The sequence below is a fragment of the Herpailurus yagouaroundi genome, unplaced genomic scaffold (genome assembly GCF_014898765.1).
Source record: "Herpailurus yagouaroundi ecotype Mexico unplaced genomic scaffold, PumYag 201, whole genome shotgun sequence".
In the NCBI taxonomy this organism is placed as follows: domain Eukaryota; kingdom Metazoa; phylum Chordata; class Mammalia; order Carnivora; family Felidae; genus Herpailurus; species Herpailurus yagouaroundi.
The window spans coordinates 6550013-6566455 of NW_024412432.1; the positions used below are offsets into that span (position 1 = coordinate 6550013).

Below are 16443 nucleotides of genomic sequence, written 5' to 3' on the forward strand. Positions count from 1 at the left end.
ACTACTTTCACTTACCATAATACCCTCCAGTTCCATCCACGTAGTTGCAAATGGCAAGATTTCATTCTTTTTGATTGCCGAGTAATACTCCATTGTATATATATACCACACCTTCTTTATCCATTCATCCATCGATGGACATTTGGGCTCTTTCCATACTTTGGCTATTTTGATAGTGCTGCTATGAACATGGGGGTGCATGTGTCCCTTCGAAACAGCCCACCTGTATCCCTATGGATAAATGCCTGGTAGTGCAATTGCTGGGTCGGAGGGTAGTTCTATTTTTAGTTTTTTGAGGAACCTCCATACTATTTTCCAGAGTGGCTGCGCCAGCTTGCATTCCCACCAACAATGCAAAAGAGATCCTCTTTCTCCGCATCCTTGCCAACATCTGTCTTTGCCTGAGTTGTTAATGTTAGCCATTCTGATAGGTGTGAGGTGGTATCTCATTGTAGTTTTGATTTGTATTTCCTTGATGATGAGTGATGTTGAGTATTTTTTCATGTGTCGGTTGGCCATCTGGATGTCTTCCTTGGAGAAGTGTCTATTCATGTCTTTTGCCCATTTCTTCACTGGATTATTTGTTTTTTGGGTGTTGAGTTTGATAAGTTCTTTATAGAGTTTGGATAGTAACGCTTTATCTGATATGTCATTTGCAAATATCTTCTCCCATTCTGTCAGTTGCCTTTTAGTTTTGCTGATAAAAGTTTCATTTTTTTTTTTAAGTTTTAAATTCTAATCCCAGTGTAATTTACATACAGTGTTGTATGGTGTACAATATAGTGATTCAACAATTCTATACATTACTCAGTGCTCATTATGGTAAGTGTACTCTTAATTCCCTTCACCTATTTCACCCATCTCCCCACCCACCACCCCTCTGGTAACCATCAGTTTGTCCTTTATAGCAAAGAGTGTTTCTTGGTTTGTCTTTCTCTTTTTAAAATTTCCTTTGCTTAAATTTCACATATGAGTGAAATAATATAATATTTGTATTTCTCTGACTTATGTCATTTGGCATTTATAGTCTCTGGATCCATTTTTGTCCTTGCAAAAGACAGGATTTCATTCTTTTTTATGGCTGAATAATATTCATATATATACACATTATATATGTATGATGTGTATATATATGCTATATGTGTAAATGCCACATCTTTATCCATTCATCTATTGGTGGACACTTAGGCTGCTTCCATTTCTTGGCTATTGTAAATAATGCTGCTATCACTATCAACAATAGCCAAATTATACAAATACACACACACACACACACACACACACACAGACACCATGGAATATTATTCAGCAGTCAGAATGAAATTTTGCCATTTGCAACAATGTGGATGGAACTAGAATGTATTATGCAAAGCAAAATAGAGAAAGGTAAATATATGATTTCACTCATATGTGGAATTTAAGAAACAAAACAAACAGGGGAAGGGAAGGAAAAATAAGATAAAAACAGAAAGGGAGTCAAACCGTAAGAGACTCTTAAATACAGAGAGCAAACTGAAGGTTGCTGATGGGGTGTTGGGTTGGGGGAATGGGCTAAATGGTTGATGGGCATTAAGGAGGGCACTTGTTGGCATAAGCACTGGGTGTTATATGTAAGTGATGAATCACTAAGTTCTACACCTGAAGAAACTAACTTGCGTTTGAACAAAACAAACAAATAATACATTAAAAAAATAATACTGCTATAAACATAAGGGTGTATGTATCCCTTTGAATTAACGTTTTTGTACTTTGGAGATAAATACTCAGTAGTGTGATTACTGGATCCTAGGGTAGTTTTATTTTTAATGTTTTGAGGAACCTCCATACTATTTTCCACAGTGGCTGCACCAGTTTGCATTCCCACCATTAGTGTAAGAAGTTTCCTTTTTCTCCACATCTCCCTAACACCTGCTGTTTCTTGTGTTGTTGATTTTAGCCATTCTGACAGGTGTGAGGTGGTATCTCATTGTAGTTTTGATTTACATTTCCCTGATGATGAGAGATGTTGAGCAAATTTTCCTGTGTCTGTTGGCCATCTGGATGTCTTCTTTGAAGAAATGTCTGTTTGTGACTTCTGCACATTTTTAAATTGGATTATTTGTTTTTTGGGTTGTTGAGTTGTATCAGTTCTTTACATATTTTGGATACTAATCCTTTATCGAGTATATCATTTGCAAATATCTTCTCCCATCCAGTAGGTTTACCTTTTAGTTTCATCGATTATGTCCTTCACTGTACAGAACCTTTTTATTTTGATGTGGTCCCAATAGTTTATTTTTGCTTTTGTTTCCTTGCCCCAGGAGACATACCTAGTAAGAAGTTGCTAATGGCCAGTGTCAGAGAGATTACTGCTTATGCTCTCTTCAAAGATTTTTATGGTTTCCAGTCTCACGTTTAAGCTCTCAGTCCATTTTTAATTTATTTTTGTGTATGAAAGAAAGAGGCCCAGGTTCATTCTTTTGCACGTAGCTCTCCAGTGTTCCTAACACTATTTGTCAAAGAGACTGTCTTTTTCATGCATACTCTATCCTCCTTTGTTGAAGATTAATTGACCATATAATTGTGGCTTTTTTTCTGGGGTTTCTGTTCTGTTCTGTGGATCTATGTGTCCATTTTTGTGCCAGTACCATACTGTTTTAATTGCTGCAGCTTTGTGATATAACTTGGGAATTGAGATGCCTCCAGTTTTATTTTTCTTTTTGAAGATTGCTCGGGCTGTTCAGGGTCTTTTATGGTCCCATAGAAATTGTAAAAATCCTGTTGCTATCTTGATAGGGATTGCGTTCTATGTGTAGATTGCTTTGAGTAGTATAGACATTTTCACAGTATTCTTCCAATCCATAAGCATGGAGTGTCTTTCCATTTCTTTGTGTGTCTTCAATTACTTTCATCAATATTTTATAGTTTTCACCTATACAAGTCTTCCACCTCTTTGGTTAAGTTTCTTCCTAAATATTTTATTATTTTTGGTGCAGTCGTAAATGGGGTTATTTAATTTTCTTTCTGCTGCTTCATAATTAGTGTAGAGGAATGAGACAGATTTCTGAACTTTGATTTTGTATCTTGTGACTACTGAATTCATTGATCCGTTCTAGCAGCTTTTTGGTGGAGTCTTTAGGATTTTCTATATATAGTGTCATGTCCTCTGCAAATAGAGTTTTACTTCTTCCTTACCAATTTGGATACCTTTTATTTCTTTTTGTTGTCTGATTGCTGTGGCTAGGACTTCCAGTACATAAAAGTGGTAAGAGTGAGGGGCACCTGGGTGGCTCAGTCAGTTAAGCATCCAACTCTTGGTTTCATCTCAGGTCACGATCTCACAGTTTATGAGATCAAGCCCCGCATCTGGCTCTGTGCTGATGGGAGCCTGCTTGAGATTCTCTCTGTCCCCCCTCTCTCTACCTCTCTCTTTCTCAAAATAAATAAATATTTTTTTAAAAGTGGTGGGTGCCTGGGTGGCTCAGTTGATTGAGTGTCCAACTCTTGATTTCAGCTCAGGTTATGATCTCACAGTTTGTGAGTTCAAGCCTCACATCGGGCTCCATGCTGACAGTGCAGAGCCTGCTTGGGATTCTCTTTCTCCCTCTCTGTCTGCCCCTCTCTCCCTTGCTGTCTTCCTCTCATTCTCTCTCAAAATAAATAAATAAACTTAAAAAAATAGTGGTAAGAGTGGATATTCTTGTTTTGTTCCTAACCTTTGAGGAAAAGCTCTCAGTTTTTCCCATTGATGTTCTCTGTGGATTTTTCATAGAAGTTCTTGATTATGTTTTGGCATGTTCCCTCTAAACCTACTTTGTTGAAGGTTTCTCTCATGAATGGATATTGTACTTTGTCAAATGCTTTTTCTGCATCTGTTCAAATGACCATTTGGTTTTTATCCTTTCTCTTATTGATGTGATATATCACATTGACTGTGAATATTGAATCACCCTTGCATCCCAGGAATAAATCACATTTGATTGTGCTGAAGGATTTTTTTAAATGTATTGTTGGATTTGGTTTGCTAGTATTTTGTTGAGGATTTTTGCATCTATATTCATGAAGGATATTGGACTGTAGTTTTCTCTTTTTGTGGTGTCTTTATCTGATTTAGGATCAGGGTAATGCTGGGCCTCATAGAGTGAATTTGGAAGTTTTCCTTCCTCTTGTATTTTTTGGAATAGTTTGAGAAGAATTATTCTTTAAGTGTTTGGTAGAATTCACCTGTGAAGCTGTCTGGTCCTGGACTTTTTGTTTCTTGGGAGTTTTTTGATTACTGATTCACTTTCATTGCTGGTAATCTTCCTAAATTCTTTAGAAGGATTCTTAGTTCATTGATTTTTAGCTTTTCTTCTTTTATAATATGTGCATTTAAGTTACAGATTTCCTCCTAAGTTTACCTGCTCAAAATATTTCCTTATATTTACTATGACTTATCTGACTCATGGGTAATAAGTTACTTTATATCCAACACATGGAGGATTTCTTTTTATGAGTTTTTGGCTTAATTACATTGTGGTCCATATGATTTCAGTCCTTTGAACGTATTGAAACTTGCAGGGGCGCCTGGGTGGCTCAGTCGGTTGAACGTCTGACTTCGGCTCAGGTCACGATCTCGCACTCTGTGAGTTCGAGCCCTGCGTCGGGCTCTGGGCTGATGGCTCGGAGCCTGGAGCCTGCTTCCCGTTCTGTGTCTCCCTCTCTCTCTGCCCTGCCCCCGTTCATGCTCTGTCTCTCTCTGTCTCAAAAATAAATAAACCTTAAAAAAAAAAAAAAGAAACTTGTGTCATGGCTTAGCATAAGGCCAATTTTTGTAGGTATTACAGATGTACTGGAAAGGAATATGTATTCTGTAATTATTGGGTGGTGGTAATCTTGTTAATCGTATCTATATTTTTATTCATTTTTGGGTCTTTTTGTTATATCAGTAATTTAGAGTCATGTTACAATCTTTTGCTACAATTTTGGATTGTATGATTCCATGAAGTACTAACAACTTTTTTTATTGTTTATTTATTTATCTTAGCACAAGCAAGGGAGGAGAGAGAGAGAGAGAGAGAGAGAGAGAGGGAGACAGAGAATCTGAAGCAGGCTCTGAGCTTTCAGCACAGAGCTGGCCGGAAGGCTTGAACTCACAAACTGTGAGATCAGACGCTTAACCAACTAAGCCATCCCGGCTCCCCAGTACTAACAATTTTTGCATTATACATATTGAAGCTGTGTTATTAAGTACACAGAAATGATGACTGTTACATCATTCTGGTGAATTGACTTTTTTAATATTTTTTACCTCTTCCAGTGGCTTTTGCCTTAAAGTCTACTTAGGTATTCACATAGCTCTACCAGCTTTCTTTTGATTAACATTACCTGGTGTCTCTTTTCTACCTTATTTTTAATCTTCGTGGGTCTATTTTAGTTGTGTTTCTTGGAAGCAGCAAGTTAGATAATTTTACAATCCCCTGACATATTGTAATCTTTTAATTGGATTACTTAGTTCATTTCTGAATTTAACATAATTCCTTTCATATTGTGGTTCTAATCCCACCATTGTGGTTTTTACTTATCCTAACTGCTCTGCGTTCCTTTTTCTCTCCTTATCTTCTTTTGGATTAATTGTGTTTTTTAAATTTTTCTATTTTTACTTCATTAGCTTAGGTGTTGTACTTTTACTCTTTCAGTTATTGGTGGTTACCCTAGAGAGTGTACCATGCACTCTTGATTTAATAAAGTCTAATATTATTGGTATTTTCACCCTTTCCCAGACAGTGTAAAAACTCCATATCACACCCCCTGCCTCAACTTCTATGCCATTGGCATATATTTTAATTATCTGAATATATGAATTTTTAATAAGGTTGCTTTCTTATAGCTTAGCATGAGCACTGTAAAACTTTAGGGTTTTTTTCCCTATTTAACAGTGTAGTATGTGTGAAGTATTAAGATGAATGACAGTTTCTTGTTTACATAATTTTGTGCTGATAAAACAGAGATTGATGTTAGAGCTTTCTGGATTGGGTGTAGTTGACAAAGTTTCTCTAGAGGATACATAGAAAGCTAACACACACACACACACACACACACACACACACTCCTGACACAATTTGTTCAGCCTTTGCTTTCCAGTTCTTTTTCCCCCCAGGACTACCAGCTACCTATCTTTTATCTCTTTGTGCTTTAGGCTTTCTTTTGCCCTGAGTAAAGGCTTTCACTTCACTGCACCTGTTACCAGTTAGTCTCCTTTGCAGCCACCTCTGCCATTTGTAGTTCTTTCTCCCCTTTTCAACTTTCTTCCTTCCTGTTACTGCTTGGATTTCACTCAGGAAGGCCAAACATTTAGAGAGATCAGCCAATCAGAATGCTTCAGGTTGGCAAACCAATCAAAATGTATGGGGCATTTACTTTGAGTATTTAATTCTTCAGTCTCTCTTTGTCACTGCTTACTATTCAAAAGTTTTTATCACTCGGAACCGTCTGGTGAACACCAGAAGGCTAGTCTGTGGAGCAGTGAGGTTTTATGGTTCTGTTAAGGTAGTCATGAGTTCGGGCAATGTACAATTTATTTTTAATCATTACACACTTACTGGGGTTCTCTATTTTAAAAATGTTCATCTCTCTTTTACAAAGAATGAAAAAATAATAGAACAACAACTTCTTGTGGATCAACTGAGTGAAGAACTAGCAAGACTTAATCCGTCAATGACATCTTCAGCTACGGAAACTTGTGGAGACAGGCCAGACACCAGGACACCTGGAAAGAGGCCATGTACCGTACCGTTTGATACTCGTTTGGGGCATTATATTTATATCCCAGCCAGATCAGATTCCAGGAAGGTAATGTCTAAACATTGATTTCTTTCTGGTTTTGGTTTTGATACGTAAAAAATATGTATAATATCACAGGATATTTGTACAGTCTCAGCACCTTCTCTTTTTCTGTTTGGTTTCATGGACTTTTATGTATATTCTTGCTTTCAGTCATGCTTATTTTTAACAAAAAATGAATAAATAGGAGAATATATAGTTTTATTTGGAAGGAATAGTTGAAGGTGATGTCTCTATTCACCAAGGAGAAAAAGCTATCCTTTGTCATCATATTTTCAGATGCCATCATATTTTCATATTTTCATGTTTTAGTCTGATATCTTCATTAATTTTTTTTCTGTCTTTAACCACACCAAGTTGAGATGAGATTGGAGGGTGCTTAGTTTGATTTATTTGGTCTGTTTTATTATTTTCAAAATGATATTTATCTATTATCCAGTCTTGCCAAGCTGACATAATCAAGACTGTGTGGAGATCAATATGAAGTTTCATTTTAATTTTTACTTATAAATATGTGTGTGGGTGGTAAATCTATGTACACAGATTTCTCATGAAAAATCAAGGAATCTCTACTGGAATGGAAATCTCTAGTGGAGAAGACTAAGTAGCAGATTCATGAATTTTGGTGTCTATTTATTAATTTTATGACTGGAAAGGATCTGAAGGCCATGTGATGGTTACCATTAAAGGGGTAAGAAATATGGGAAGCGTCATAGGCTTTGTAGCCAGGTAGGCTTGGGTGTGAACACAAGCTCTTTGTATAGACCTGTACGTGTGCCTAAACCCACGTGGGCCCCCGGTTCCTTATCTGTCAGACTGGGGGAAACATGGGTGTGTGTGGAGGATTTACATAAGATAGTGATGCTAAAACTGCCTGGTACACTGTGTCTTCAACACACGCCTATGGGGTGCGTTACTGTGTCCCAGGCTCCGTGCTTCAGAGTAAGACAGGTGCTATCCTTACCTGTGTGGTTTTTAGCTCTGAGTGGTTGAGTTTTAAAATTTAAATGACTGTTCTTATTAATTTCAGTTTTCCTTTGTAGAGTTACTGACATTTTCTTTTTAAAAATTTTTTGTTAACATTTATTCAGTTTTGAGAGACAGAGAGCACGAGCGGGGGAGGGGCAGAGAGAGAGGGGAGACAGAATCTGAAGCAGGCTCCAGGCTCTGAGCTGTTAGCACAGAGCCTGACGCGGGGCTTGAAGTTATGAACTGTGAGACCATGACCTGAGTTGAAGTCAGCCGCTTAACCGACTGAGCCACCCGGGTGCCCCTGAGTTATTGATGTTTTCTTTTTAAAAAAAATTTTTTTTTTCAATGTTTATTTATTTTTGGGACAGAGAGAGACAGAGCATGAACGAGGGAGGGGCAGAGAGAGAGGGAGACACAGAATCGGAAACAGGCTCCAGGCTCTGAGCCATCAGCCCAGAGCCTGACGCGGGGCTCGAACTCACGGACCGCGAGATCGTGACCTGGCTGAAGTCGGACGCTTAACCGACTGCGCCACCCAGGCGCCCCTGATGTTTTCTTTATGGGTGAATACACAGTAAATTTTCATAGAACATATGGGATGAAAGGTAAATGTTTGCAGGATTCAAATTTGATAACTATGATTTCAACTTAATAATTATATATCGTCTTCTGTATTTAAGCGATTTATTAACTCTTGGCTAGTAATGTGGATAAATTTTCTGTTTATTCTTTTATTTTTTATTTAAAAAAAAATTTTTTAATGTTTATTTACTTTTGAGAGACAGAGACAGAGCATGAGTGGGGAAGGGCAGAGAGAGAGGGAGACACAGAATCCGAAGCAGGCTCCATCCAGGCTCTTAGCTATCTGTCAGCACAGAGCCTGATGCGGGACTGAACTCACAAACCGTGAGGTCATGACCTGAGCTGAAGTCAGACACTTAACCAACTGAGTCACTCACGCGCCCCTCTTTTATTTTTTTTAAAGAACATTTGTTTTCCCCTGATTACAAAAGTTGTACATATTTATTCCCTCTCAGTCTCTCTTTCTTCTTTTTACTAGACATTCACACACACATACACTCTGTGAGGAGATAGAGCTCTGTGGGCTCTTGAGAAAAGTTAGACCCTTGTTCTTATTTCTAGTTGTTTGCATAGGCCTGAAACAGGCATGAGTGGAATAACGACTTCCGTGGTTATTGTTTCAAATTATCAGGTTATGAGTTTGGTTTTGTTTTTACAATTTTCCTTCTACCCCAAAAGATCTCTGCTAGCCATTAAAAGGAGGGGAAAAGAAAGAAGATGCAAAAGTCATGATCGGCAGTTTTAAGAACTCTTGTTCCTACCATGTGTCCAAGAATCTAGGCCCCTTTTCTTGTTTGGGCTGGTTACTGCAGCAGACATGAGAAGGCAGGCTTGCGTGGGAAGACACATGGCATGCCAAGCCTTGTTGGTGTCCTGCTTGTTCTAAAAGTGAGGGGAAGTTTTCATATTGAATACCGAAATGAACCAAATTACTCCCAAGAGGACATCTGAAATACCATTTCATTTTCTCCTGGATTTCTATCTCCTTGGCAGAAATCTAGCTAATATTTTCTTTTTCTTTTTTTTTTTTTTTGAGTTTATTTTTTTATTTTGAGAGAGAGGGAGAATAATGGGGGGGGGGGGGGGCAAAGAGAGAGGGGTAGGGAGAGAATCCCAAGCAGGCTGTCAGCACAGAGCCTGATGTGGGGCTCAAAGCCATGAACCATGAGATCTTGACCTAAGCCTAAATCAAGAGTCCAGCTCAACTGACTAAGACACCAGGCACCTTAAAAATATTTCTTAAATGCTTGTGTATACATATTGGAGGGACAAGAGCAAAAAGATCTTATTTATTTTAAATGCATTATTTGTTATATTATGTGTATACTCATATACTTTCATTACTGGCTTTTCTCACTTAATATATCATGAACATTTGAGAGTTATTAAATATTCTTTTATAACATATCATGATTTTTAATGGCTGAATAATATTTACCTTAACTATATATTAATATATTGAGATATATTATCTTAAATGTTTATTTAATATATTTTATTATATTAAATATTTAATATAATATTTTAAATAATATTTATCTTGTGTACTTTTTCCTATTATTGCACATTTGTTTTCAACTAGTTCTTAATCTGAAAAGTTAAACACCAAAATGGAATTGTAGAACATATCTACTTATGCAGAATTCCTAAAGAAATTGCCCCTCACAACTAAGTAGTGTATAGGTAAATGAAAGAAAAGGTTTTAGTATTATTTATCAAACTAATAGGAAAAAAGAGAAAAAACTCCTTTGTCTGAATAGATACCAAAGCTCATCAAATGAAATGTAAAGTTGAATCTTGATTTAAATCTAAAGAAAAAATATAACAGAGGTGTCTACTTTCTTAACATGGTAAATACGATGTACTTGAGGCCAAGAGCCAGTATTATACCCACTCAGAGGGCACTTTGGAGAGAAAAAAAATTAGAGGGGTTAGTCAATGCTTAGGTATAATACAATATCACAAATACTGATGAAAATCTGCCATGTTTCATTGATAGTAAGACTCACGTTGTTTTCACATTTTATCATCTTTGATGCCAGGGTATGTTTTATAATTGATGGCATGTCATAGTTTGACAGCTTTTTTTCTTTCTTGATGGGATAAAAATAATGGTGTCTCTTACAGTTGATGGCATTTTAGATTCGATGAAATCTGATATGGAGTGGAAATAAAAACAATAGGTAACGAATACCACTTTTAGTACTTCATACAATTGTATGCTAAGAAAACCGACCAAGTATTCTTAAGGGATATATTTAAAAAATCTGGACTCTCCAGGACCAGGGAGAAGTGCTAAGGGAATACTTCACTTAAAACTGCCAAAGATGTGGGGCACCAGGGTGGCTCAGTTGGTTAAGGGTCCTACTTCAGCTCAAGTCATGACCTCAGTTCGTGGGTTCAAGCCCCATCGTCGAGCTCTGTGCTGACAGCTCAGAGCCTGGAGCCTGCTTCAGATTTTGTGCCCCTCCCTCACTCATGCTCTGTCTCTCTGTCTCTCAAAAATAAATAAATGTTAAAAAAAAAAAAAAAACTGCCAAAGATGATTCCAGAGGCCCCAGGGCCCCCACAGCCAATGCTTCAGCAGAGGTCATGTTATAAATAAGAGCCAAATATGGGTAGAATAGTTGAACTCAGTAAGCTTTAAAATTCTCTCTAGCTTTATGGCTATATAATTCTAGGGAAGAAAATGGTTAGAATAAAATGTTGGCTTCTAGTGTATACACCTCAGTTAATCTGAATTATTAATCAGCTTATTTGAGTACTTACATTAGTGATTAGTACTGTTTGGGGTGTGGTTGAAAATGCTAAAGCGGGGAGCTATGGAATGCAGAAGCAACTAAAGGGAAGCAGGACTCAGTACTTAGGTAAGAAGGTGCCAGGTTTTATTGCATTGGGTGGAATGACTGTTAAGGAATTAATTTACTAAATATTACTGATTATTGTAGAATATATTTGGTATTCATTATTAGGCTGGCTCCTTTGGGGTTTTTTGTAGAAAAAAATTTTAAAAGCAGATTACAATTCTAGAGAACAATGTTTGACTTTGAACAGAAAGTATTATTTGCTCCTGAAATAATTCGCATTCCTCTGATGAAGAGAAACCTTGATGCCTGTTTGTTTTGGGGCAAAATGGACATGCGGGGTAATTGTGCTTGTTAGAGAAAAACTTACTGAGTTGGTTCTTCTGTAAATAATTCCCCTCCCCCCTCCCTCAAACCCCAGGATTGGGAGTCCACCTAGAAAACTTTACTCTGTGTCCATCATGGTACCAATGTGACCTTATTAGGTGGCCAACAACAGAGGCACAGGTATCAAGGAATCTTCCATATCAGGCGGGCTTTTCTGGGAGGGATTATGTGAGGGACCTCCATCACTTGAATCTTGATACTCTGTGATATACACATTCCACTATATGTCATAATTTTAATAGCTTCTAATGAAATCTGTTCATAAATGGAATGTTTCCTCTAATATTTTATTATCTGCCTTTTTTGAGAAATTACTCTGAGGTTTGGTTACAGAGAGGTGGTGAAAAAGGAAATACTTGTAACAAAAACCAGAAGAAGAGTATAAAGGCAATTTCTATTTTCTGTTGTTGTTTTCCAAGGTCATTTTTTGAGAGCTGAAGGCGCATTGCCAGTAGAAGCATGTTATCATATGAAAAGCTCCCAGGCTAGCCCATGAAAATCTATTTATCCATGATACATATTAACTATGTCACTTAGAGCATTAAGTCAGCTATCCCTAACCGCACCTGTAAAGTGTGAATACATGCATTTGGATTTCCTCCAGTGTAGTACAAATAGGTCATTGCCTCCTATCACACTGTGTCTGGGTTTCACTTTTGTTGGGAAGTACCCGTGCGATGCTTAAGAGCAGTGATGTTTTCACTCGTGCCTCTCTTTGGTTTCATTTTTGAATACTGTTTTCCATGAAGGTATAATTGAAGATAGCTTTCTAGAAGGAGGAAGAGCTGTGTAGGTTCTGAAGGAAGTATGTATCTATGGGGTAAAACAGCATGGTGAAATTTACTTTGACTTTTTTTGGGAGAATGGATATTTTCGGTGATTGGCTGTTTCCATGTAACTATCTAATAACCTCTTTAAAAATACTTTGAGCAATAGGATAAAAATAAACATAAAAAAATCACTTCTTTTCTGTTGTTGGGTGGGGTAATCACTTGTAAGGTCTACACAAGTCCTTCTGTGTACTCTCTGGATCGAGTAGTTGCTGGATTTCGAACACGAAGTCAGATGCTGCTGGGTCATATAGAAGAACAAGATGAAGTCCTCCACTGCCAATTTTCTGATGACAGTGATGATGAAGAATCAGAAGGCCAAGGGAAATCTGAAATTAGGTATGTTAAATATAGACTGATTTCATAAGCATAATATATGGTGCAATAAATATAGATAGATATAGGGGTTTTATTCATTAACATGTATCTTTACCATTTAATATAAGTTTTGCCTAAAGCACTGTCTACTGTGTTATGAAACCAGCATTTGAACACAAGTCATCAATCTTAAAATTGAAAATATTTTTGCATTTAGGGCTTTTATAGCTGTTGGATTTTAATTTTCAGAGAGAATGTGTTTGGATTTCCTGATTTTGCTGCCACAGTGGCAACAAACATGAATTTTCCCCTGAGTTCAGCCTGAGGGAGATATCCTTTTGTTTTGAGGAATATTAGAAAAATCTGTTTATGTAATTAATAATTTTTTAACATTGTGGTCAGTTGTGGGGAAACTAATTTGAGGGCATATTAGAAAACACTAACAGACAAGTTACCTTTGATCCTGATTTTTTTGTTTTTAGACATAGAAGTCGCTCGTGGATTCAGAAGCGAAGTTCTGTTTGTTCTCTTGTTGAATTGAATGATATTCAGGATCAAACACAAAAGTCAAGTTTGGGGAATGAAGGTACACAGACTTTCTCAAGTAATTTAGATCTAATGTTTATGACACTTCTCTTTTTCTTTAGTCAATAATTTAATTCTCAAAGATGGGAACTTGATAGGAAAACTTCCTTTTTGTTCTCTGTTCTCCCTCCAAGTTTTTACTTGCTACTCCTTAATTAAAAAAAAAAAAAAAAAAAATGTCCCCAGTTAATTCTGGCTAGAGTTATAGGATAAATGTCTCAGAATGGGGATTTTTGTACCCAAACTTGAGTTGATATTCACATTGTTCATTGATGACAGTAAAATACATTAAAAATTTTTTTTAATAATTTATTTAGGGTTATTTATTTATTTTGAGAAAGAGTGTGTGTGAGCAGGGGAGGGGCAGAGAGAGGGAGAGAGAGAATCTCAAGGAGGTTCTGCATTGTCAGCACAGTGCCCGATTCAGGGCTTGAACTCAAGGACCACAAGATCATGACCTGAGCCGAAGTCGGACACTTATCTGACTGAGCTACCCAGGTGCCCCTAAAATACATTTTAAATAATGTACCAGGTATCTGCTGCTTCCCTGGCACACCTGCCTTCCAGTAGTGATGTATGTGACTTTAGAGCCAACTTAGTCTGCTGAGTGCTCATAATGTTGTACTACACAGCTGATGAGAATTTGTATGCATCAAATAAGCATAAAAAATGTTTGTGTTGCCAAAACTATGTTGTAGTAGGAGATTTTTAACTCATTTCTCTTGGCCTATGAGTGGTCAGACACACACACAGAAAAGAGCATAGCAAATATAAATAACACAATAGATATGTCCACTATGAAAATAGAGAGCATTTTATCTTTTAAAGAGCCTATGCCTGTTCTATTAACAAAGCATTGACTTTATGTCACAAATAAAACTGAAATAAATTTAAAAATGTATAAATAGGGGCGCCTGGGTGGCTCAGTCGGTTGAGCATCCGACTTCGGCTCAGGTCATGATCTCATGGTCCGTGAGTTCGAGCCCCGCATCAGGCTCTGTGCTGACCGCTCAGAGCCTGGAGCCTGTTTCGGATTCTGTGTCTCCCTCTCTCTCTCTGACCCTCCCCCGTTCATGCTCTGTCTCTCTCTGTCTCAAAATTAAATAAACGTTAAAAAAAAATGTATAAATAGTATAGAGAAGTGCTACTCAAGTAGCCATCCTTGAGCTGTTTGTTACTGGTCTACAGCCAGGTAAGAAACTCACGCCGGAATGTAAATCAGTGCACTAGCTTCTTCACTGAGGGAGTCTTGCTGTGGGGGAAAAAAGTCCACTGAATTAAAACAGTGACATAGTTGACTTACGTTCCAGTAACCAACAGTGCTGGACTACACTTTGGGTAGCATGGTGCAGACAGACCACATTCTCTGATGACCATTAAAGTAGAAGTTAGTGGGAAAAAATTTCAACTCTCTGCCCACCTGGATATTTTATACCTTTCTTAAATAACTCAGGTTAAAGGAAAACTCAAATCACATACCTAAGGACAATGATGACCTATGTATCAGAACCTACAGGATGTGACTAAAACTTGCTGTCAGCTAGAAAATGAAAGTCCCAATTGCCATGTATTTTTTCCTTTCTTTCTTTCCCTTTATGTTTGTCTCTTCCTCTGCTACCTCTAGACTGCTTCTTTCTGCTTTTATTTAACTCCACTTCTGGGGAAAATTCTATGGGCAGGAAGTTTTATTTCTCAGTTTTGCTGCTTTTTCTTTAAAGATTTAAAGATTGAATGTCTCCAGGAGAGTCAAGAGTTGAATTTGCAAAAATTAAGGAATTCAGAACTCATACTTACTGAAGCCAAACAGAAAATGAGAGAACTTACAATTAACATCAAGATGAAGGAAGATCTAATTAAAGAATTAATAAAAACAGGTAATAATGTCCTGTGAACCAGCTTATATAAGAAAGGCGTCTAAAATTGCTTTTTTTTTTTAATTTTTAACGTTTATTTATTTTTGAGACAGAGACAGAGCATGAACGGGGGAGGGTCAGAGAGAGAGGAAGACACAGAATCTGAAGCAGGCTCCAGGCTCTGAGCTGTCAGCACACAGCCCAAAGCGGGGCTCGAACTCACGGACCGCGAGATCATGACCTGAGCCGAAGTCAGATGCTTAGGCGACTGAGCCACCCAGGCGCCCCTAAAATTGCTTCTGATGTTGCAACATTTACTTTAGTTTTTGACACTGAGGACTATCCACTGTAGCTTAGAATTTGGTATAACAAGGTGTGTTTCATAGCCAGTAGGTGGAGGTTAGTTACCAGAAGAACATGGTTACATTGGGATTTCATCTGCGAATTGAGAGAATTCTGTGGACTTTGTATCGTGTTGCAAGTCTATGGGCATTTAATGTTTTTTGCCACTTTTTAAGAAACATTATACTAGGTACCTGGGAATATGTCTAAGATGTTTTCTAACCCACTTTAATACTTATTTTAAATTATTAGTCCTCATTCTCTTGGATAGTTCATTTTTAACGTTATTTATAAACTTTATATTAAAAAATTTTTTTTTAACTTTTATTTCTGAGAGACAGAGGCAAAACACGAGCAGGGGAGGGGCGGAGAGAGCGAGGTACAGAATCTGAAGCAGGCTCCAAGCTCTGAGCTTTCAGCACAGAGCCCGACATGGGGCCCACAAACCATGAGATAGATCATGACCTGAGCCGAAGTCGGACGCTTAACCAACTGAGCCACCCAGGCACCCCTAAACTTTATATTTTAAATGTAGATAATTTTTATTTCTCTCAAGATGTAAGGATGTATTCTTGAGAGCTATTCTCTCAGTGAGCCAAGCTTTTAGCTCTTCCCCTTAGTCTCAGATTCTGCCTGGTTGGGCATATGTCCCACATCCTCCCCTCACCCTTAGCTACGTTATCAGGCTTGCCTCGGAAAGCACATCTCAGGCTCCCCCCCCCCCCCCAATAGACTCAGAGTGTGAGCTTTGACTGCTTTGAAATTCAGTAAGGAACTGAAGGGATAAGAGTTTTTTCTCAGTTCCAATGAACATTGGTCCCATTTAAAGGAACTGAAGGAAATACCATCTTCCTTTTCCTTAAGCCAAGGCGGTAATTACCCTCAGATTACATGAATTATGGTGGCTCCTAGGGCAACTCGCCTTCCCACTTCCCTCCTCTTTCTGATGAGCTTGTTTTCTGTCTGGCT

At 37.7% G+C, this 16443-nt stretch overlaps 1 protein-coding gene across 3 annotated transcripts in view; it reads left to right on the forward strand.

The window, feature by feature from the left end:
* The window catches only part of KIF27 (kinesin family member 27), a 92903-nt gene that overhangs the window by 30787 nt on the left and 45673 nt on the right, over positions 1-16443 (forward strand). For all 3 annotated transcript variants that reach the window (XM_040450292.1, XM_040450291.1, XM_040450293.1), the window contains exons 6-9: positions 6604-6810; positions 12546-12715; positions 13177-13280; positions 14998-15153. In XM_040450292.1, the coding sequence (XP_040306226.1) occupies positions 6604-6810; positions 12546-12715; positions 13177-13280; positions 14998-15153 (637 nt within the window). The remainder of the gene's footprint in view (positions 1-6603; positions 6811-12545; positions 12716-13176; positions 13281-14997; positions 15154-16443) is intronic.